This window comes from Mytilus trossulus, chromosome 14 (genome assembly GCF_036588685.1).
Source record: "Mytilus trossulus isolate FHL-02 chromosome 14, PNRI_Mtr1.1.1.hap1, whole genome shotgun sequence".
Lineage (NCBI taxonomy): Eukaryota > Metazoa > Mollusca > Bivalvia > Mytilida > Mytilidae > Mytilus > Mytilus trossulus.
In genome coordinates this window covers 60,828,848-60,854,837 of record NC_086386.1, presented here as the reverse complement: position 1 = coordinate 60,854,837, position 25,990 = coordinate 60,828,848, and the positions used below count along the sequence as shown (strand labels likewise).

Genomic DNA, 25,990 nt, shown 5'->3' with positions numbered 1-25,990 from the left:
AAAAAATGTTGCATAGTTATGAATCGGACCTTGAAAGATAAGCTAAATATTGAAGAAAAGTCAATGAAAGATTGGAAATTTGACAACACAGAATATATTATATTCCTTCTCGCAGAACTATACAGAGAAGGTGAATTGGCTGCCTTTCTAACTACCCCACAATGGGCATCTTTGAATTTGGACATTAGCAAAACCAGAGATAAAAGATATAAAGAACAAAAGAAAAAGAAAGGCATTTGGAAGAGGTTTCAACGATTTTTTACATTCTCAAAAAAACATTAATTTTTAACTATTTTTTTTGTATCAATTGATTTTTTGATTAAAAAAATATTTAAGCTATTGCTTGTCGTGATTATTTAGAAACGGAAGTATCTATTATAATTAGATTCGTTTTGCTCTGTTTTGATTAAAATCAAGTTCAAAACACAGAACCGTTATTTGACTTGAAATAAGGCTACCATTTTGTCTTAGTGTTGTGACCATATGTTAAATGAGTGGAAATGAGAGTTCGGAAAAGGAATCATGCGCACACAATATTATTTGTCTGTAGTATTTTGCGTTCAGAAATATCTCTTTGTTAAGGAAATAAATATATGCGGTATGGACTTTGCTCATTGTTAAAGGCCGCATGGTGACCTTTAGTTGTTAATTTCTGTGTTATGTGGGTCTCTTGTGAGGAGATGTCTCATTGACAATCATACCATATCTTCTTTTTTTAATACGAATGCATATATAACTCTAATAAGAAACCATATTCAAAAAAATATCTGCACATTTACTTTTATTTTATGTCGAGTTAAGCCATGCCAATTGCAACATACTTTTACAGTGTATTCTAATGGTATGCTGTTGTATCACTGCCCCAACTAGGTTGAGGGCGTGTTAAGCGCTTAAATACATAATTTACCCCGCAACATTCTGTCCGTGCCTGCTCCAAGTCGGGAGCATGTAGTTCGATGGTGGTCATTGGTTCATGTCTGTCGTATTTGTTTTTCCGTTCAATTGAATTGTTGAACATTTTTCGTGTCTCCGGGGACTTGTAGGCCGACTGCATACGTTATGTGGTTTTCATTGTTGAAAGCCGTATACCTTATACCTTTATTTTGAATTCTAAAGTTTTAAAAAAATTTGATGTCGTATCGGTGCGGCTCTTCAAGTAGTTTTTAGTCTTAAGTGTGTGAGATCATGGTTTTGAACTTTAGGGCTTCATACAAAAGACTTCTAAATTGAAATTTGCTGTCTCGATTAAGAGCACAAACTGGTTGGTTCGATGTTAACATAATATGTTTCGGTAGGGTTACAGGTCTTCTCATTGTGAACAAGCATATTAAGATCCATCCACGAAGCTTGCCAGTCTAGTGCAAAGCAGGGCTCATATTCCCTTTATAAAAAAAGAGAAACGCATGTTCATTAGACAGCAAACCAACATCAACATGATTCGACATGTTTGTAGAACAGTATGTATAGTATTTAACTGAATTCCGGTTATTTCACTTGCATGTAACCCGAATAATTCAGTCGTTATATTCCGCTGATCTACGAAGGCTACATTCTCGTGTGGGAGAAAATCGGACACGGAAAGGGCTTGAATTATTCGAGTTAACTTGCATGCAACTGAACGTTAATGCAATGTGTGATGAATCAACTTCTGATCGAAAACATGGCTTCAAAAGATTAACCAATCCCAACGTGATATCCGGGGGAAAAAAGATAATTTAAGCAACCATTTTGTTAAACACTTGAATAACTGAACTCTAACTTGCATGTCTGTTTTATTCCAAACAAGGAACGTTCAGATAAAAAGAAAGCAAGCGACGGATTTATTAAATAGAATCTAAAGAAAAATTAAGAAAGGGTGATTCAAATGAGACCATCTTTCAAGTATCCTAAAATTTAATTACAGATACGGCATTGTATTATTTGAATATTCGAGCACGCCGTCTGGACACAAATCGTACAATGGTCAATGTGTGGTTTTAATTGAGAGTCAGCAATTGAAAACGCGAAAATAATAAAGTCTGTTTGCATGGTCAACAAGTTTTGCTTAAATGAAAACTTAATTTGACAGTGAAATAAAAGTGATTTTGTTTGTTAAATTGAAAGTTAATTAAGTGATCCTCATATGAGAAGCATTGGTGTATTGTGACCTTTGAAAAATGTCGCCCTGCCCACTGTTACATGCGGTGCATACTAATTGGGATTGAATAGAATGGAGATTACTTGGATACAATAAAGATTATAACAAGGATCTCATCTGTATTAAGCTGTCAGATAAAACATCTCATTTTTGGACAATTTACAGAACAAGATCTTTATTAAACATGAATGTGTTTGTTAATGAAGTTTGGGTCTGGTTTTTATTTTCTGTTACAGAAAAAGACAAATGTCTGAAGCATCTTAGTAGATAATATTCTACAGACCTATCCATGCAACTAAACAAAAATTATGACCTATAGCTCGCTCAGTTTTAGGTATCAAAAAGGTATACATGGTCGCATCGGTTCATTTCTGGAGGAAAAAAAAACACTTTATGAGTTGTTTCTTGTCATAATCTAAAACTCAGGTATTTGCATGTCATCTCTCGAAGGTATGCCTGTTACAGAAACTATATAGTCTATTTAACATTGCCAGTACTTTTTGACCACTGACGAAAACATTTATTTATCACCAACTATTTAAAGCTACAGAAAGCATTACAAATACAGAGACATTAATCATCGCATTTGCTTACAACAAAGGTTATATATGTGGAACAGAAACTTTTAGTCTCTGAATACAATGATGAGTCCATCCATGGTATAAAGTGTTTACTTTTGTGCATTGCTGTTGTCTCCTTGACTTGACATAAGAAGATATGGTACGGATCCCAATAAGTCACAATTTGTAAAAAGTAAACAATTATAGGTCACAGTACGGCCTTCAACACGGATACTTTGCTCACATAGAACAGCAAGCTGTAAAGGACCCCCACAGTTAAATATCAGTACTCATTCGACCACTGAAGAAAATAATTAGTCATCAATACCTAAGATACATGCAGCTTAACACATACAGATACAGCAACCAGGGCATTTGCTAAAGCCATGAAGATTATGTGTGGAACAATAACGCTTTAATCTTTTGCATTATGTGAACGCCTTTAAGATCTTACGCTTTATTTTGTGAACTCATTTGAGATCTTACGCTTTATTATGTGAACTCATTTCATGTTTTAATCTTTATTATATGTGAACTCATTTGCGATCTTACACTTTATCATGTGAACTCATTTGAGATCTTACACTTTATTATGTGAACTCATTTGAATCTTACGCTTAATTGTGTGCATGAACTCATATTATGTGAACTCATTTGAGATCTTTCACTTTATAATGTGAACTCATTTGAGATGTTATGCTTTATTATGTGAACTCATTTGATATTTCAATCTCTGCTATGTGAACTCATTTGAGATGTTACACTGTATTATGTGAACTCATTTGAGATGTTACACTGTATTATGTGAACTCATTTAAGATCTTATGCTTTATTATGTGAACTCATTTGATAATTTAATCTTTATTATGTGAACTCATTTGAGACCTTACGCTTTATGATGTGAACTCATTTGCGATCTTGCACTTTATTATGTGAACTCATTTGATATTTTAATCTTTATGATGTGAATTTTTATGGAATATCCAAATCCATCTTCGGTGACTTTGTCTTAGAGAGTTGGAACTTTACTTTTTTTATGATTTCTAATTCGTTAACAGAGATTGTAATAAAGAACGTATAAACAAGATGAGGTATCATTGCCCATGTAACAACACTTCACAAAACACTAAATGACACAAAAATTAACAGCTATGGGTCACTGTACGGCCTTCAACATTGAGCAAAGACATGTTGTACATTATATCAGTATACCAAAGTAATGACCAATCAGCCGATGATTCCCTCGGGAAAAAGCAGTCTACAGGTAGAGATGCTGACCAATCCTGGTTGGAAAATTACACTTCGTAAATTGGTTAGTCTGGCGCTCTCTTTTAGATTCATTTTCATTAGAAGTTATGCTTGTCCTAGCTTACAAAATCTACCATTTCATTCTTGTAATGACTACATTCTTAATTTAAGAAGTAAGAATGTCAAATTTCCTGCCGACAGTCGATGAATCAATCCTTCCAGTCACTCTATCTTTCCTCCGTCAATGAAAGCTGACCATCACGATCTAGCCATTATTGCTGAAAGTAGCGTTAAACACAATCAAGCAATCTTATATTGCAATCAAATTATATAAACATAAAAGAATAAGTAGATTTGGTATACTTGCCAATGAGACAACAATCAAGAGGAGTTTAAGGAGGTAGACCTAGGTTAAGGAAAATAGTTCTTACAATCATCAATACGTTTGTGTCAACCATTTTCATAAATATATTCTAAGCTTTTATGTAACATATATCATTTCCAATCTGTTTCAGGTAAATGCTTAAAATAAATTGATTAAACTTAACTTTTACAAACGCATCACTGATTTAAAGAGTTATCTCCCTTAACCAAGGTCTACCCCCTTAAATAAGTGGATTTTAGCAATTTTATGTCTTCAACGATGAGGAAAACACAATACTGTATGTATATAGTCGGCGATAAAAGCCCCTCCAGCAGGGACAGCATATAAAGTCCCTGCCCACAGGAAAAAAATGAAGGGAAAAACTAACAAAACAATTCAGTAAAAAAGTAATATGACAGACATGAATCAACGACAACCATTAAACTAAACAGGCTCCCGACTCACATTAAAAAATAAGCTATCAAGTCATCATCATTTATCTATATTGAATATGTTGAAATGATTAAATATACTCGGATGCTGCTTATTTAGAAAATTACTTAAACCTTTCATCTTTTTAAGTTTAAAATCTTTTAATCTTATATGGGAGGTTTAATAGTACTATTCAACTTTGAACTTTTTTCATGCAAGAAATGTTATGTTTTTATAATGTAGTAATTTTCCGCATCATAATTCAAGTATGTTAGCATATTTAAATATCATTTTTAACATTATATCTCGATTTGTAAGATACAAAATAAATTGTAATGTGAAAGTTCTACAAAAGAAACCCTTTAAAGATGTTTCAGAAGATTTTAAGTGCAAGATATGGGAATTTCTAAAAGTTGAAACTGCAAATGATTTACTCTATATGAATCATCTTAACTGATGTTTTATATAAAAAAAAAATGAAAGAAAAATAACAAAAATACAGATAAATCCAAGAAAAAAATTCAAATCAGAAAGTCCTTTATCAAATGGCAAAATCAATAGCTCGATCACAGCAAACGACTGGATAACAATTGTACAGACAGACACCAGATATGTCTCTGGTACAGGCATTTCAGTTTATAACAATTTCAAGTATACATTTTTGGAGAAGACGATGAACAGAAACGGAACATGAAGGTTTCACTGTGACTTATATATTTACTTACTTTCGTGTCCTTCGATCTCCGGTTGACTATATATATAGTCTCCTAAGCAATCATACTTCATCTATACTTATATATATGGTTACTTTATACTGAGACTTCTTTCACTCATAATAATCCCGGTTTTATATGAAGTCTTGTTCGTGGTTCTATGATTTCGTCAAATTATTAAGGGCAAAATGGGATTTTATCTCTATGGTGCACTTGCAAACAAACAAATAATGAATATGTGAACAGGTGGAAGAAAGTCATTCTTAAATCGAAAATTTTGCCGATTTTTCGATTTAAAAATTGCATGCCGGAAATTTTAAGACTGTTATCTCATAGAATTACATCCTCTGTACAACTTCTCCTTAAAACTACTTGGCAAAATTTAACTAAAATTGGCCACTTTCATCATTAAGGTATCTATTTTAAAAAAAATTGTAAGAGTTCCGCGAAACCCAGTGCCTACTTTTGCTGAAAATGACAGGCTCAACAAATATGAGGAAAAAAAACAATAGAAATATTTCTCTTGATACTATTTTATGATTAGAAGAAGCTTCTGTCCAAGTTTTGTAAAAATCTAGGATAGTTAATGAATCTAATAAATGTTTTGAAAATTTTATAACTGCAGACTGTATGTAATGTTAACTAGAAGAGAATCTAAGGCCATTTAAAAGTAAAATACAGAAAAAATGGAGTTATCTTTTTACAAAATTTACCTCTGGATACTATTTTGTGATCACAAATAAGCTTCTATCCAAGTTTGGCACAAACCGAGGATGGTTTAAGAAAGTTATTAAAATTTTAAAAAACTTTAACCACAGAGTGAATTTGTCCTGCAGAAAAACTTAGTCCATTTAAAAGTAAAATATGGAAAAAATGGGTTTATTTTTTTACAAAATTTACTTCTGGATACTACATGTATCTTATGATCATAAACAAGCTTCTGTCCAAGTTCGGTACAAACCCAGGATAGTTTAAGAAAGATATTAAAATTCTAAAAACTTTAACCACAGAGTGAATGTTATGTTTCCCTGCAGAAAAAACTAATTCCATTTATAAGTAAAATACGGAAAAAATGGAATTTTATTTTTACAAAATGTACTTCTGGTTACTATCTTATGATCATAAACAAGCGTCAGTCCAAGTTTGGTAGAAATCCAGTATAGTTTAAGAAAGTTATTAAAATTTCAAAAACTTTAACCACAGAGTGAATATTTGTGGACGCCGCCGACGACACCGACGACATCGGAATGTATAGGATCGCGCTTAGTCTCGCTTTTTCGACTAAAGTCGAAGGCTCGACACAAAGGGTATCCTATGTATTACCTTGCCTGCTATCCAACATGGTCCCCATGGCTTAAATAGAACATAGGGGGCTATCATTTTTTCGTTTTTTCGGCTTACATCTCTGAAACTACACATACATAGTACATACATTTGACGTCATTATAAAAAAAACTACGGAAACAGGTTATCAACGTCACAATCGTATTAGTTCATATTTGATTTTTATAGATTGCTTTGTTAAAAATTATGCCGTTAATTTTATCATTTGATTTTTTTTTATATTTTTCATGTCAGGGCCTTTTATAACCGACCATATGGTAATGGTTGTTATCTGGTTATAAAATACTATAACATTCTATTCTCAGGGGTCTGGATTGTGGTCTTCATGTCCATTTTTTTTTATATTTTATATTTTTGTATTAACTATATATATATTATCTAATCTTTATCTATTGTGCAAACGTTTCTTTGTTCTCTGTTTTGTGAAAACTCCATTCATAACCTTGCTTATCAGCGGCAGTCTTATGCACGAACCCAAGAAGTGGACCTCATTTATTTGTGGAGTTGGTGTTGCTTATTCTTTGGTCTTCTGTATTTAGTGTTTTTAAATCTTTTCCTCGTTTCATGAGTGAATTACTATAGTGGTGTTAGTCATGTAAGGTCTTATAATTGGGTATAACTTTATAAAATATTAGAAATCTTATCTTACTTATGTCATGTATGATTCTAGGTTTTTAATCAGTAAACAAGTGGGAAAACTGTACCAATTTTCAATTTGCTCCAACTTCAATCTGATACAATTTCTTTGGCAATGTCTTGGTCTTGTTGGATGATGTCAAAAGTAGTGAAAATACAAGACACTTTCAATGTCAGGTTTGTTTTACTATGAAAGCATGACAGTTCATTTAATACCATAAATGACAGAATAAAATTATCACATTCTAGCGTCAAAAATTTGTATAATGCTTTATTTTACAGAATGTAGAAAATTTGGATGCCTCACATCTTGTATGCAGATACCTTTTGTTATACAAGTTTCAGTCTGTCATACGTCTTTTGTCCTTGACCTCATTTTCAAGGTGTATTACCTACTTGAACAAAATTTGATTTTTTTACATGCAAATTTATCAGTAATGAGTAACAGAAGAACCATATTTGGTATATGTGTTCCTTGCAATGTCTACATGTCAATCAGGCAGGAGTTCTCCGACTTGGACCCCATTTCATGGATCAGTGATCAAGGTTAAAGATGCATGATTCATTACTATAAGCAGTAGATCGTCTATGTGGTTTATGGAATGATTGTGGTAGGTACATGCAGAAGTCCATTTCAGTTAAGCAGGTTTCATCTAACCTTGACATCATTTCCATGGTTCATTGGTCAATGTTATATTTGTATTTTGATATTTTTGTTAAATACTATAAGCAGAAGCTAGGTCAACTATACTTGATCTATTGAATGCTTGGAAGATGTACATATCTGTCTGGCAGGTTTCATCTGACCTTGACCTAATTTTTGTTGTTCATTTATTAGTGTTTCATTGTTGTGTTTTGGTCTGATTTTTTAAATACTATGTGCTGTAGGTCAACTATATTGGGAGTAGGGAATAATTGTGAGATGAAAATTTCTGTCTGGCAGGTTTCATTTTACCTTTACCTCATTTTTATGGTTCAAGGCTCAATATTAGGTTTTTGTGTTTTGCTTTAGTTTTTAAATTCTCATAAGCAATATATATGTCAGCTATGTTGAATAATTATTGTAAGGTGTGCATGTTTGTCAGACAGGAATATCTGATCTTAACTTCATTCCATGGAATATTTAAAAATGTTAAGCATTCACAATACTTGTAGTAAAACTTTTATCTCTCTGACTTTCTACATAAGATTTCAGTGTATGCACTCATTTATATTATTCAGATGCTTTTTTTTCATTATTCATTAAGATAACACAAGTTATAGTTATTTCATGTTTTATTTTTGTGAAAAAAATAACATCTCTCTTATGTATTTCATACAACAAAATAAATACATCATTCTTTGTAGATCATGTACACGTTTATCAGTATAAAAGTAAATGCATCACTATATATTAGACCATTGATGTTAGCAATGGATCATTTTATAACATAGATACATTTTTTTCCCCTTTTCACAAAATAAAAGACTAAGGAAATTCATGTTTTTTAAATGCTGGATTATTAAAATTGTTTCTATAAAAAAAGGGGGAATGTTTTAAAATTTGACAAGGAAACAAATAAAATCATTTAGCACCTTTTTTTAAGCTTGCAAAAGGAACATATAGCACCAAGGTTAAACAAAATATTTATATATAATCATAAATAAATTCATCGACAGGCTTTGTTACTAATGAACTATTAAAGCTATAACAAATATCATGTCTAAAAGATAAGTCAGTGGTTATTTTAGTTTTTGAAGTCTAAAATCAAATTTTCTGAATATCATATTCAATTTATAAAAAAATAAGTTTAATTGAGCATTTGATTAAAACCAGATCAATTTTAAGCTCCAAAGTATTTTTTTGGTCTTTTCAATTCTAGAAATAAAGAGTTTTTGAATAATAAGTATTAAAAGTCAAAAGGTTTTTAAATTTACTATTTTTAATTAATTTTAAATGCTTAAATATATGACAGGATCATTTATAAATATCATATTGGTGTACATTGTCATAAGTTGAGCTAAACTAACCATACAGTTAATTCTCAAGTAACTGTACAGACTAAAACAAATTGCAATTTACTATACAGACAGCAAGGCCTAAGTTATAAATGCAAAATACAATATCACATGAAAAATGAGTTTTCTTATTTAGAAAAAATTGAGATTCATAAGATCAAATATTTTGTGTCATAATTAAATAACTGTGACCCTTTTCAAAAAATCTTTGCAGTAAATATTTTGGAGCATTTCAAACACAACATTAGGTCAATTTAAACTGAAAGATTTTTTTCTGAAAAGAGCCACTGGATTTCATAAATTTGAATATATAATGTACATGAACAGCAGTTTCTGATAACTTGTAAAATGGAAGACAATGATTTTAAAGGAAGAACAAGGGAATTAATTCAAAACACGTTTTTGATTTTAATTAGTTACTTCATATTTCCTTCATTTGTCTTGGTTTTTGATCTTTAAATTATCAAATTTCATTTAAAAAATAAACAATATTTTTAAACTTATCATTTTGTTTAATATGTCATTGAATTTCTCTGATGGAATTTAATAGTTTTTCTTCAAAAAATTTCTTTTTCCACCAGTATAAATTTGATAAAATCCAATATATTTCAAAATTCCTAAAATATGGATGTTTAAAAATATTTAGTTATTTATTTAAGTAAAATTTAAATAAAACAGCAGTTTTATCAATTTCATTGTATCAAAAAGACTTGTTTTAATAACAAACTTGTCCAACTGAAATCATCAGATATCTAAGCAGAACTTATTAAAATAAGAGAAGACAATCTAGTTGTCTACAAAAAAATGCTTCAAGATAACAGTGATTTAAAACATATATAAAAAGTCAACAAATATATAAATAAAACATAAAAACATCTTCTTCAGCAAGGATGACTAGATTGTGGTCTTCTTTGTATTCTTGGTTTTCGAATCTGAAAATATAAAGGGGAGATAATACATTAATTATGATAAATCAGAGAAAGGATGCACCTCAATCAGACAGCAACCCAAACAATAATTAAAACAAAAAAAGATACATAGAGTTTACATTTTTGAATTCAATAATTAATATTCTACATTATACTTTCAAGAAAAAAACATACTCTTAAGATTGCATGTTGTTCAAGACATCTTTATTTAAACTGAACAAATTTTTAACTTTTCTTCAAAGAATCTTTTCCACACTATAAAATAACTCTCAAAGCTGCACTTAAACCAAATACATAAGAAATTGATATTCTTTGAATTTAAAAAAAGCAAATCAAATGTTTTAAAGATTCCCATTAGCTACTTTCTAACAGAGTATCATCTGCTGTACAGTACATTTATTCAAACTTACCAAGAACACTGAGATCATCATATAGAATCTTATCCCATAACAAACAAGTGCTGCCAGAAGATATAATGCTGTAAATTCCTCCTCAAAATATACATGGCACAGTTGTGGCTGGACGGTTTCTTTTAAAGCTTTGTTCTGAACACATATTTTATATATACATTGTTTGATTGGCTACACGTAAGACGGTGACCACTCATCAGATTGTGGTCTGTCAGGTAGCTGGTTATTGTCTCTTCGTGTCGAAGAGTTCAATTTGTGTTTTCGTTCAAATGTTTCCCTTGGCGTCAAGCCACCACTATTTTTAGCACTATTTGAATAATTGTCAGAAAATGGACGATTTGGACGTCCATGACTGTCAAATGGACTTGAACATTTGTGAAAATCTCTGTTGTTGTATCCAAATGCTCTACTGTCATCTGAAATAAAAATATAAACAATTACAATCAATATACAAAATACAAAGTAATCCTATGCACTAATACAATTCAAAATTGTCGTCTGCTAATTTTTAAAAATATATCCAGTGCCAATCATTTCTTACAAAATAGGATGAAACACGATTCATAAGATTTTAAAACAATTAAGATTGTTACTTGTTATTTTAGAAATACTGTGAAAAAATACAAGTTGTTTGATCTGATGATGCTTTATGATATTCTATATGCTAATTTTTTGGTGTTTCAATTTTTTGTTGTTGGAAAATCTCTGATGCTGGTTATTTCCTAGAATCAAGTGTTTGAAGGTGAAAAACATTGTATACATTTATTAATCCATGCTATGAAAATGTAAACTTTTTTTTTATGTTCCAACTTATAATTTTATAAAATTATGTTTTTTATTTGTTATCTTACTCCATAGTTATTTTTTTTTCTATCCAGGTTTTGAAAGTTAAGGCCTAAATCTGACTTTTTTTAAGACATTTAATTACCTGGATTATTAGCACTATTTGGCAATTCCGATTCACTCCCTCCTCGACCACTATCACTACCTATGGTTTCTGCTGATGTATCACTTCCTGTGTCATGTGCTTTCTGTAAACTTTTTATCTGTAAAAGAAATATAATTATTGTCAATACTGTCTTTTCTCAATGTTTACCCCACAGCACCTTGTGAACACTGTTTAGTAATGCACACTTTATAATGAACATATTTTGTTTAAAAGAGGAATAAAGCTGTTAACAATATATTTATGTACCTAAGTGTTACTATAATAAATGCATTTTTCATTTCTTTCACTATAAGTGAGTTTTTCTTACATCACAATCATTCAATGTTTTGGTAGATTTTGCTTTTTTTTTTAGAATATCCTTAACAAAATGGATAAATTTGTATGTCAAGAATGGAACATTTTTCTCTCATCTTGCATTTCATCCAAACAGACCAAATCTGTTATATTTTTTTTGTACTAACTAAACTGACCAAATTAAGAGAATTTGACCATTCCTTTGGCTCAACCACAAATATTTATTAACATTTTATGATATGGAAGAAAATCAAAAAGACAGATGGGGTATTGTTCTTTTCTGACAATTATTATTTTTATATCTCCACAAACAAAGGTCAAACAATGGTGTCAGTTGGACAATATTTTTTAGCCAGGTAAAAGTATTTTTTTCTGACCATAATGGTCCACTTGGTCACTGCATGATGGTTTTATTATGCATTTTAATAGCTCTATTAAGCTTATTTCATTCAATGGACATTGAAATTAGTATTCTTACAAACTGTCCAATCAAAAGTTTTCAGTAGCCAGTGTATTATTTTCAAATTTTAAATATGGTCCTACATTTAAGGGCTTATAAATATGTGCTATCTTAACTAAAGTTCGAAGGTCAAAGTTACAAGCTTAATTCATATGCTTTTAATAATAATCTTAAAATGTGTGTGATTTTGACCATCACATGCAGATCTTTAGGATGGGAATGTCACTGATTTTTGATATGCGACGAAAATCTGCAATTAAGTTGTGATTTATCTAATCGGGTGTACCATACCCGATATTTAGCAGTTATTTAAACCCTCATAATAGAGTTTTATGTTCAGTTCATTACATGAGAATCAAGAACAGGGGTTAGAAAGGGTGCTGCTTTGTGCCAATAAGCACCCTCTATTGTGTTCTAAACACCTAACCTGTAGAAATAATTAGGTTCAAACAGAATTTTAAACAGCCCACAATCTGATAAATCAAAAGATAGGCTATGGTCATCTTCTATGAAGCGTATATTTTTACCCTCAGGCTAAAATGTACATTTTCATGGTCATCATCAACACTGGTCAGTTGATTGGGTGGACAAGGTCTGACAAACAAAACCATTAATGACGGTCGGACTACAAAGGGTCTAACTAGATGACAACACAAGATAAGTCTGTTAGAAGTAATAGGTCGGGTTGTATGTTGTCACTGGTCAAAGTCACTGGTCAGTCACTGATTCATAAACATATAATGTCAATTATACCCCATGATAATACACTATAACCTGTAGATATATAGTATTTTTGTTTCATCTATGTATTGTGTAATGTTACATAAAATTTGGCTGACACTAATACATAATCAAGGGGAGATAATTAGCATTCCATCAAAAAGGTCCTGAAGATAAACTAGGAGGAATTTTATAATAACTGCCTATTAATGGAAATTTGTGGAATATGTAATGAAGCTTGCTGTTATCATATTGTTTAATCAAGATTTCATGTTTCCCTTTTTCAACAAAAATATACAAATGTGTAGAAAAAAAAATGGAAATTTGTGGAATATTTTATGAAGCTTGTTGTTATCATATTGTTAAATCAAGATTTTATTTTCCCTTTTTCAACAAAAATATTCAAATGTGTAAATATAAAAATAAAATGTAGATTTCAAGACAGGTTTCTTATGTTGTTTTGTGCTTTAACATTGAGGTAATTTGTTTATATTTATTTACAACCTGGTATACATTAACTTGTATGTCTGTTTTTTTATACCATAAAAAGATATATTACTGTCAAATGTAAGAAACAAATTTATGATATTCGGTCAACTTTTGTCAGAAATAGAGAAAAAAATACTACATCACATTGGCCTTTTTCATTTATCATTAACATCAGATCAAAGTAACATTAACAGAACAGCATTTGGTGGCAGGACTTTCTAGATTCACAAATAATTATCATGAAGGATCCAATTCAGGAGTCAGAGCCAACATTTTTTTTGTTATTTACCCCCTAAAAAATTCATGACTTGCAGAAATGGTCTACTGTGTAGATCACACCATCTGACAGACTGACAGACTTGTTCCTGTATCACCAGCACTGACCATTTATTGAATGAATATAGTACCTGTTTATCTGGCTGTATCAGAAACTGTTGGAACTGCATAGTGTTATTCTTGGAAGGTTTCTCAAATTTAGACATGGAATTATGCTGAAAAATAAATAAATAGTTGTATTCACTGTGTACTTGGCGTGGTACTTGGCATTTATTTAAAACAAATAATTTGCACTAGAAAGCAAATGCATTTGGCCTGAAACTTTAAAAAACAACATCTTTTATTTATCAACAGAAGTGGCAAGGCTCATCAATGCTCATGCCAAATCTGAATTTTTTTAAATAAATAAATCAAAGAGCCGATTATGAACTAATATTTTGTAGCTTTTTATACTTCATTTGTTAAATGCAAAATAATGATTTACAAATCGGATAGATCATCAACCTGTAGTTTTATTAAAAACCAGGAACTATTCCAATTTCCTAACAATAACAAATCATAAATCAATCCAATCAACAAGTACTAAAAGTTCACCACCTTCCATAGATTTTACAAAATAAATGTCAATCATAAAATCAATTAATGTCACCAATTGCATGACAATTGACAAATTTATGTGTGCATGTCAACCTAATTTGATGTAAATCATTCAAATATTCCATCAATATTAGATATTCATATTTGACATTGTGTGGTTGATTTCTTACTGTTGTGTATTAGAAAAATAATGGGTTGATCAATTAATACTAAAATTGAAATTTATATTCATTTCTTTATTTACATTTAATATCTTTAATGAAATGATATCACATTTTCATTAATTTTCTTTTAAAAATTCATGAATAATTTAAAACAGTTTTCTGGATTTTTCTTAATAGATCATTATTCTTTATTTCTAAATGATTCTTCGTTAATCATGTTAATAAATGAAAATAAAGTCTATTTGTTTCAATAAAGATCTATTTCAAATTCTATATCAACCAATACTAACTTAGAAGCCTTAAATAAAAATCTAACAATATCGAAGTCCCAAAGATAATATTGTTTCATATAAAACTTCTATTTCTAATTTCTTCATTTATTTTCAAATTCATTCACCCATTCAATTTTAGAAACCCTTTGCGCTCTGTGTGGCTGTAATTCCTTAGATCAACAAATTGATAGTTCCCATACACAGCAAGTTAAATCTAAATCTAATCCTTGGTCAATATTTGTCAACATGCTAAACATCTTAAATAAATATTTTTGCTAGGAAATGTAATTGCATAGAAGTCATTTTTATTTGTTGAAATGACCAAAAAAGTCAAACATGAATGAAGCAGGTTGAAAACTACATTAAAATTGTTAAATAAATCAGGAAAACAGTTTTGCCCATTATTGAAGGTTGTAGTGTCCTATAAATGTTTTTTGGTGGATAGTTGTCTCATTGTAATCATACATCCAAATATCTATCTTCATTCTTATATATACATATATATCTGAGGGAGGATTGAAATCTATTATCTATTTTCCATTCAAAATATCTTAATGTGAGGTTAAAACTGTAATTAAAGTGAGAGTAATTCTTTTAATTTCCCACCTAATAGATCAGGTGTTTTAACCATTTCATAAAAATAAACCACTCAAATTACAACTTAAAAGGATAAGTAAAGAAACTAAGGAGAAAACTAGGAGACAAAAATATCAAATTGCTAATAAAAAATCATTATTTACATTGGCACATCATTAAACTGAATTAGATTTCAAATTTATTTTATTTTCAAGTACCTATTAAAAATTATTAAACAATTACTCATTTGAACTAAACATCAAATTATCAAATTAACAATCTTTTTAAAAGAGTATCAAATTTTCCGAAATTCGATTCGAAACATTGTGTAAATTTGTATTAAACAAATTTGGATAAAAATCGTCAGAAAATCTTCAAAGCTCGGGATAGATCCGATGACCCATTTAAATCTACTTGTCCATTATGTCGTGATCAAAGAGGAACCCATCGCTGAATCAATCTGTCTCTGATCATTAACTACATTTAATTCCAATCAAGATTATATACACAGACCATTTCCGATGACAGAAGTGCCAACCAAATTTTTACAAAGTTCCAAAGGTCCCCTCTTATCGGAATGTCATGACCAAAAAGTTTAAAGGGCTATCTTATATCGGGATAATTTATTTGAATGTTTCCACTTTGTATCTAAAGACTAAATCCCTTGAAAGATCTTTTTCGATAAAATGATAATTTTATATAACAAACTTTTTTTAGTTAACATAGATTTGTCCGATCAATCATTTTAATCCCCATCTATGGCACATTATAAGATAAGTGTGAATTATAATCTGATCTTCTATATCATGTTTATACTTTAATGTATAAAGTTCACATAATAATCTTGTAATTTCTGACCCTTTTAATCCAAGATGATGATTTGTTACCATTAATTCCCCTTATTTACAATTGGCGGGAAATTGCAATTAAAACACCTGATAGGTGATACAATGATGTTTACACATTTGAAGTTTATCAATAAAAAACAAATAGAATTAAACAACAAAAGTTCCTTCAATGATGGTTTTTCTCTTTCTCTATTTTGGACTTTCAAGGGAAAAAAGGGGGGATTCCTGATGACTTTTTACCAAAATTTAATGGGTTACAAAATAATTGAAAAGAAATGATGTGTACCTTATCAACTGAAATTACAGCTTAAAATGATTATTCTGTGAGTTTGCCAAAACAAATTTGTTTTCATCCAATTCTAAAACTAATCTTTGCTGTTATTTAATGTAAGATCTCTCCAGGAAATAAAATTTTAATGGATTTTAATTTTTTTTTCTAAAGTAGGTTAATTGAACTACTTAAATGCATGTTTATTTGTGAAACTTACATCTCTATCGTCATAGGAGAAACTGGAAGCATCAAAAGCATTATCTAGGTCATCTTCTAACGAAAAACTGACTTCCTTTTTCTTCTTCCGTGAAAGATCACCATGATTAGGATCGTAACTCACAGTACCATTTGTAAAGACATCACCATTTGCATGTTTAACTTTTTCCCTTCTGGATTGTTCGGCTAATTTTTTATCGTTTCTTCGTAAAATGATAATAATTGCTATTATTACAGCTGACACTAAAGCGGTAAATGCCACAACTACTGCAGATATTACCACATATTTATTCCCAGTTGTGTTATCTTTCACTGGCGAAACGGCCGCCATATTGGCATACACTAAAACTATGAATACATCCTGAGTTGTTTCCCTTGGATTAACTCCCTTGTCTTTGACAGATATCACAACAGGAAAAACAGTGTCCTCTTTAATCATATGAGTACTGGCTAGAATTATCTGCCCATGTTTGTTAATGTCAAATATTCCCAACTGGTTGCCTGCTACAATCGAGTAAGCCAGATCAGCGTTGATACCAGAATCAGCATCTGAAGCATTTACGGTTGCTATGACAGAGCCTACAGATTCTAAGTAAACAATAGCAAGTGTTTTATTGTTACTGTTTGGAAAATGGATGACAGGGTAATGATCATTGCCATCAGCAACCATAATTCTTACATCCCTTTGAGCTACTTTTGGAACAATGCCATGATCACTTACAACGATCCTAAATCTATATTCACCTTTGTCCTCACGATTCAGTTTTTGTGTTGTCATAATAGTTCCATTAGGATAAACGTGAAAGGGCACATCATCATTATTGCCAACAAGAGAAAATGTCAACCTAGCATTCTCTCCTTCATCTAAATCAAAAGCAGTCAGTTTTCCAACCAATGTTTGTGCATCTTGGTTTTCTAAAACATGGAAATTAAACGCAGTAACATTAAACGTTGGAGAATTATCATTTACATCAGTAACATTAACGACTACAGTTGCTGTCCCAGTTAATGGACGAGATCCTGAATCAACAGCTAAAACTCTGAATGTCAAACGTGGATTAATTTCACGATCGAAAACCTTCTTAGTGTTAATAATTCCTGTGATATCATTGATGACAAAACTATCCACACCATCGGCATGCAAGAAGTAACGTATAATAGAATTATGTCCAGCGTCACAATCAGAGGCAGTAACCTGGGTTACAAGTGATCCTGATGTACTATTTTCAGAGATGGCTGCAAAATATGCATAATTGACATTAAACATAGGTGTACAATCATTCTCATCAGCGAGTTGCACCGTAAAGTTCTCCTGAGTTGTCATTGGTGGATTTCCCTGGTCGTTACATGTGACTGTGATGGTATGGGTATCGGCTGTTTCACGATCCAATATTTGTTTGATAATAACAGCATACTTTCCTGATGATAAAGATTGCAGTTCAAACTTATCATTATTAATCACACATGTGACCTGTCCAGATTTACCACTATCAGAATCTTGAACGTTAACGATAGCAATCGCTTTGCCAACTTTTTCAGCCTCCGAAATGTTTACAGTGTTTGAGTTGATCTTGGACACTAAATAACTAAATGTGACATGAGGGGGGTTGTTTCCATCATCTTCTACTCGAATTGTAACTAACGTCTGCGACCACTGAGGATCTGTTCCGTGATCACTAGCATCAACAAAAAACTTATACAAGTTTTTCTGTCCATAATCGAAAGCTTGTTTTAAATTTATTTTCCCCGTTTCAGAATTCAAGCTAAAAACTTGTTGAATGTTATCTAGATCAGACTGGTGAGGGCTGAAGCGGTAGAAGACTCGTCCGTTTTCACCGATATCTTTATCAGTAGCCAATAACTGTAAAAGGGTATTGCCAACACTGAAATTTTCTTTGATGGATATATTATAGTCGGACTGGAATTCGGGTTTATTATCATTAGCGTCAATGACTTTCACATCCACAGTCATTGTTCCAATATTTGGTGGAGAGCCGCCATCTTTGGCTGTGACATGAAACTGATAAAAATCGTCAACTTCTCGATCTAACTTTTGACGCAGTTCAACTCGCAAAATGAAACTCTGATCTAAATTTCTCTCAACATTCAAATCGAATGTGCTGTTTAAAGGTGAAATTTCATAACCTTGTATAGAATTTATGCCAATGTCCTTATCTTGTGCACTATCTAGAGAGTATAAAGTGCCAATACTATCATCTTCATGGATTTCAAGAGTGATTGTACTTTTTGGAAAAGTAGGAACATTGTCATTTTTGTCAATTATTGAAATTTCAATGGTGTACAATGCAAAAAAGTTTGAGAATGGTGATGAAACTGCTACATCAAAGGTGATTACACATGTTTGTTTAAGTTTGCAAATTTCCTCTCGATCTATCACAGTTGTGGTTTTAATATCCCCTGTAGTTTCAACAATATTGAATAAATCAACACTATTTTCATTATTAGTGGAAACCCTTTTATATTCCAACATATTAAAGTCCTGACCAGACATATTAGACGAAAGTCCACTGTTTACTGCTATGTTGCCTACTATTGTATCTATAGCTTTCTCTTCTTCGATTGAAAACGATAATGTTGAGCAGTGAATGAAGTCTACGAGAAGAAGAACAGCAGCGAAAATTTTCATGGTCCCCATCTTCTTTTTTTCTGCCACGTAATGCTACTTCTTCATTTGATCAATCTGAAAATAAATATGCAATTATTAAATAAAATCTTTCAAATTGATTTTATCTCTTAACAAATTTAAGAAACTGTCAGCATAAGCAGTATAGTTAAGCAGATCATCTTCATAGATTAACCTTTGGACAGCAGAGTTGCATTGTCCACAAAATACAAGTTAAATACCCAATCTTACCTCAGGATGTGCCTGATATAAGTGCTGATTTTTAAAACTGAAAATCCAAAGTTTCAAACTGTGCAACTCATTGACCACTGACACAAAACTATGAATTAATTTGATGATAAGCGACTTTCATGTGCTGAAGTCTTAAGACGTAAGCCTCTTACACGTAAAACTAGCCAGTGGCTTTCTTAAATGCACACAAGCAAGTAAAAAAGAACAAAGATGGCTTTGGAACGATGATAAAATTTTATAATGATGTATTTGAATCACCGAATGATTCATTTCATGGTTGTATAAAGGCAATTTATAAATGAGGTTTTTATTATATTTTTTTCAACAAAGCTGTTCAAAACATTAGATATTGCTGTGCCATCATATTGAAATTATGACATTTTTAATGTTTTTACTAAAGTAGTGAATTGAAAAAATATTATTTGCTAAAATAACAAATTGTCTTTTAAAAATGTTGAAGTCAAGCTACATTCCAAATCGATATCCTGTAATTTTCATTTCGTTTCGTAATGGTTTTTTTCTTCAGCTATAACATTTTGTAACTCTTTTTCAGTACACTTATTTAAGGTTTAAATTTTCAAATTAAAAACATACATCCAACTCAAACATAAAATGCTATTTATCTTGTACCTTGATTCAATTTCAAATGTGCAAATACAATTTCATAACTAGGAAATTATTTCACCAAATAGGTTCAAAACTGTCTATCTATAATTTAAAGAACTAAAATTAAGTTTCTAAAAGATGTAATAGTTTAATTATTAAAACTTTTTCAAAAGGTTTCTTTTTTATAAGAAAAGAATTTTTTGTTGATTTAGATTTGATCATTCACGAACTTCTGTGCTAAAATCAATGCCAACATTGTCTACAAATTGAGGCCTTGAGTAGATGCTAATATCTTTCCGTTGAATTTTTTTTTACCCAAAATTTAAAAAAACAATTGCACTAACAACTCCAGTTTAAATTCTTAAAAGATAAATTTTCAAACCTGCTTCACAATTATGAATGATTATAAATTAAACATCCAGATGAAGATACATTTACATTTATAAAATGACATCACTGTGTAACAACTATGTGTACTGCTTTACCTACGATTATTCACCTGCCTCATCGTAAACACGTAAAAATAATTACTATTCAAAACTACAAATAAAGTCATCCTGATTATTAATTAATTTAGGAAAGGCTCCTGTCATCGGACACGGTGAAATATATGAATTTATGATGTTTTGTCCATCACATCTGCTTCCAAAAGTTGCCCGAAGGCCATTTTGAAAATTTTTCCATTTATCATCTATCCTGTATAAAAGACCAAAATAGGTGTGGAGTCGGTTGTATTTCAATTTACATTAATAAATGACAAAAGTTTTCATTGTTTTTAATATATTAAATTGTTTGTTTTGGTGTATAGAAATTAATTTGATTTAATTAATGTTTGAGGTTGATAGCTTTTCACCTTTTTACTTCCTTGTTCATGTTCTTACGAACAGATAATAACGTAAATTTTGGGTCATACAGTCAAAACCACACAAGACTATAAATGGTTAAAACTGTTAGATTTAAAGGATGGTTTATCACGTAAGCAAACTCCCTCAACATTACATTAGAAAATAGTTTATTTATTGTAATTTTCAGATAATTTATATGCTATAACTAAGCAAATGGTAGTAAAGAACCAACAGGCAGCAACCTTAAAAAAACTAACACTGCTAAAGGCAGAATTTTCAATTCCAATTTTCAAAACTTGCCTAAATTCTCAAGTTCATATTAATATCCCTTAAAATCTATTTGAGTGTAATGTTACCTTTTAGAAATCCAGTCCAAGAATGCTACCTCATAGCTATTCACAACAAGATATTACATATATTCCAACTGTTCAGAATAAAGAACTTTGTCTTTTGAAAACCCAACAGTTTGATCCGAGCCTATTACAATTTGATTTTCACACTTACACTCAGCATGGTGTGAAACATTTCCTTAAAGAGTGTGAATAATAAAAATGATTAACACACTGACATTTGTTGTTTTGTTTAATCCCATGTCAAGATGTTGATCATTAAGATAAGATTATGGATTAGGATTATCCAAATTGGTCATAATGACTTATGATTCTTATTAATCTGTCTGTCTTCCTTCTTTCATTAGAATAAATTATATCCATTTATTTCCTCCTTAAAATTTTAATACTGTAAATTAAAAGATTATTGAAAATGTTTTTATAATTTTGCAAATCGTGACTATTTCATTATATAAAATTTCTCAAAAACAAATGTCTAAATTTTGAAAGCTGTATCAGTTGCTTAAATTTCAGAACTAAATTCTAAATAAACCAAATCATGGTCCGAGACCACCATTGTCGTCCCTTGATTTTCGTTGTTCACAAATATAGTCCCTAGTGTTGACAGTGGGTTACTTGCCATTAATTTTTATACCTCTTCCAAATTTATTTATCCATGTTTAATGCCTCAAATTGCAAGTAGGGGGATAAAATTACACTGTAAAAAAATTTGGGTCCAGAATTTTAAAGGAAAGTAGTGATTTGGTCCAGCTGAAAAAGGTTGAAAATTAGCACTTCGGAAGCTGTCAAAAGATTTCAAGACGCCCTAAACATAAAATTGTCTATATTTTGAGTTAGAGGCGATGAAGTTTTCTATAATTTTGATATAATTTGTCCCAAAAGTAGTACAACACACTGTAAAAGTTTCTTTGAGAAAGCGCAGGTGGGATTTTTTTTATTTTCATTTATGTTCTAAAAGAAATGCACTACGAATTAATTGTGTTCTCGGACCTAAGAGGTGAAATCTGTAAATATAGAATTTGTACTCTGGCAACTTCCCTAAATTATTTGATGGTGTCAACTTGTCAAATAGCATGAAACTAAAGGATTTGAACTTTTATTTTATAGAATTTCTGCAAAAATAACCAATTTTGGCATTTTATGGTCAAAATAGGCATTTTATAACTTTTTCAATATTGATGCATAAATGGCATCCTGACTTTCTATCTGGCAGGTTTTCATGTGCCAATATTTGTGTTTCTATGCCTTTATCTACTTCTTTTACTTATTTATGAACTCTGAATCCACAGAAAAGAAGTTTATCTCAGACAAAATGTGCAAAATGTGTTATATAAATGACCCTTGTCTAACGCCTTGTTTGGATGAAGTCAATAGTGGGGAGCTTGGTACATAACATTTGATGTCCATATTGAAGACCTCTCTAAATTTGTATCAAATGCACTTTACAATGTCTATTGTACCTGTTCCATTTCACATACTATCTTTCTTTTCTTCTGTAGGATAGCAAGTGGTTTAAATATAAGCCTGTTGAGAATAAATTGCATGCAAGTTTTTCCCTAAAAAGGCAAAAATCTTTGTATCAGCCCATACTGCTTGTAAGAAAAGTTAATTGCAAGAGTCTTTTTGTGCTCAGATTTGTTGTATCATGTCACATGAGTATAGAAATGATAAAAAAGACACAAATTTTTATTTCTTATAGTCTCAATATGCATTTTTTAATGTAAATATGTGGCACGGCCTAAATTGACCCTAAATTTTTTCCACTCTTAGTTGGCCCATGACCCTTTTAAACTAATATGATATGTTATTTGTAACTTTTCTTTCCATTTAAAGTACTTTCAATACATATGTAAGGATTATTTATAACCAAAAAGCTTCACAAATTTAAAATTGGTGGAAAATATTACATCTTCATGTAAGGTCCCCCTTCATTGAAAAACCTCAATTTTTAGGCGCAGGCTCATATAAATTTGACTTTTGAATAATTATGCCAAGTCTTATAAATCAAATGAGTACTCTATTGCTTTAAGTACATGATAAGTTATATATTAAGTCATTTAAAAAGTAATTTTTTGCAATATTTGAATTTTTAAAGCCCCAAATGTTGATAGTTGAAATTTTTCAATTTTAACGTCAAAATTTTACACGCAAAGAGGAGTATAGAATTTTACTTAATGTCTATAATATACATCCTATTGTCATGAAACTTTGTAAGCAGTGTTATAATTCATTAAGCTTTGGTCATACCAAGTCTTTTTAAGATTTGTCAACTCTTTATACCCTATTAGGTCCGAGACCACCATTGTCGTCCCTTGATTTTCGTTGTTCACAAATATAGTCCCTAGTGTTGACAGTGGGTTACTTGCCATTAATTTTTATACCTCTTCCAAATTTATTTATCCATGTTTAATGCCTCAAATTGCAAGTAGGGGGATAAAATTACACTGTAAAAAAATTTGGGTCCAGAATTTTAAAGGAAAGTAGTGATTTGGTCCAGCTGAAAAAGGTTGAAAATTAGCACTTCGGAAGCTGTCAAAAGATTTCAAGACGCCCTAAACATAAAATTGTCTATATTTTGAGTTAGAGGCGATGAAGTTTTCTATAATTTTGATATAATTTGTCCCAAAAGTAGTACAACACACTGTAAAAGTTTCTTTGAGAAAGCGCAGGTGGGATTTTTTTTATTTTCATTTATGTTCTAAAAGAAATGCACTACGAATTAATTGTGTTCTCGGACCTCATGCTGTTTCCTTATAAGTAATATATATATAGTTCTTAATTATGACCATTTTTTGGGTTGGCTTTAAATTCACACATTTTGACAAATTGTGGTAAGCTTAAATCATAGTTCTAGTTACACATTTCAATTTATCGTACAAATTCAAATTAAGAATAAATCGGAAAGATTTCAATGCAAATCTTACCTTAAAAAGTTGCTGGTCTATTTAATAATCTTATAGCATTGATGTGTTGAGAATGTATAAGTATATCTTTTTTGATAAATTCACCTTTATTTCAATCACATCTTTGGTCAAGAAGAGGTCATATTTATATTGTCAAGAAATTTCCTGTCAGGAAAAAAATTAATTCTCCAAACACAAAAGCTACAATGATTGACCATGTTTACAAAACTGATATCTTAGTTTTTGGATTAGAAAAGCTATCGTCTTCAAACACGACGGTCAAACAAACTTTAAATACCCAGTGTCCACCTCGTAGGACACTATTATATTTAATCTTGCGCTATACTTTCCAATTTAAATATTAGCTCGGAATCTATTTTCTGTTTATATTGTCTTAATGAGCAAACAGCTGACCAGAGAAATAAATAAACTTTAACGAAAACTTGTCGGAGAAAGCAAACTCGGAGTCGACAAGTGGGAACCTCCTGGATAGTGAAGTACCATGTTTTGATACTCAAATTAAATGACCCAATGGTTCTAATTGATACTTATATAATTACGGATTGGTCAGCACTTGTATATAATTGATATTTACTGTTTCAAGTGTCAACTTTTGCTGGTCACTTTTTGTTTGCTATAAACACAAACAAGATCATTTCCGATAGAGAGGGACAAACATTACAGGTTTAGCTTTAAGACCTAAGATTCTGCTTGGATATTGTGAAATTTTAAAGTTTGATTCTCTTGAGTAAAGAATTTTAAACTTTGAAATGTACCAAATAAAATGAATGCCTTTTTTTTGTTTTACATGTTATTTGTAGAGGTTAGTTAAATTTGAAATATTAATATTCATAGTTTTGTATTTTTTTCCTTTTCTTAATTATGTAATAAATGTTATTTTTTACATTTCATTAGTATATAATGTATAAGGTAGATTTAAAACAAAAATCAAGTTTGAAATTTAAGTATGTTTTATATTTTGAATAAATTTTCTTGCTTATAAACTTTTGAAGTAGAAATATTGTTTTTGAATAGAATCAAAAAAGAAAATTAAAATGAAAAAATAAATACCTTGCACTGTGCCTCATCTGAATAAATCATTTTAAAAGTGGTCTTAAAAAGTCTTATTATTCATAAATTTGTTATATATTCTTTTGTTTTTGTTTACTTTTGCTATACATAAGTATAATATAAATAAATAAACAGATGAGACCAAAAAGTGAAAAAAATCTAGTAAATTCATAAGACTTATTAGTTATAACATAGAAAAACACTTACATATAATAAGAAAAAAAATCCTGCACAAATTTTAAAGTACATCCATAACACAAGAATATCCTGATGCACGTAAATCAACAACACAATGTCCTTCCGTTTCTGTCCATCAACACAATAAAACCTATAAATAATAATACTGTCCTTTCCCCAGGTAGCCACTTCAATCAATTAAACATATCTACGTCCATTTCATGTTACTCTGATTTTTACCTGTTGAGATCAAACAATTT

The 25,990-nt window shown here is 30.6% G+C and overlaps 1 protein-coding gene across 26 annotated transcripts in view; it reads right to left on the bottom strand.

The window, feature by feature from the left end:
* Window positions 1–8,691: 8,691 nt before the first annotated feature.
* The window catches only part of LOC134696629 (protocadherin-7-like), a 79,870-nt gene continuing 62,571 nt past the window's right edge, over window positions 8,692–25,990 (bottom strand). For 24 of the 26 annotated variants that reach the window (XM_063558521.1, XM_063558518.1, XM_063558532.1 and 21 more), the window contains 5 exons: window positions 16,905–19,604; window positions 14,091–14,174; window positions 11,700–11,817; window positions 10,772–11,187; window positions 8,692–10,364 (listed from right to left, as the gene is read on the bottom strand). In XM_063558521.1, the coding sequence (XP_063414591.1) occupies window positions 10,943–11,187; window positions 11,700–11,817; window positions 14,091–14,174; window positions 16,905–19,559 (3,102 nt within the window). In that variant the 5' untranslated portion in view covers window positions 19,560–19,604 and the 3' untranslated portion in view covers window positions 8,692–10,364; window positions 10,772–10,942. Of the gene's footprint in view, window positions 10,365–10,771; window positions 11,188–11,699; window positions 11,818–14,090; window positions 14,175–16,904; window positions 19,605–24,503; window positions 24,716–25,760; window positions 25,978–25,990 lie in introns of those variants that run through there. The other 2 variants (XM_063558535.1, XM_063558539.1) reach the window with 2 other exon arrangements.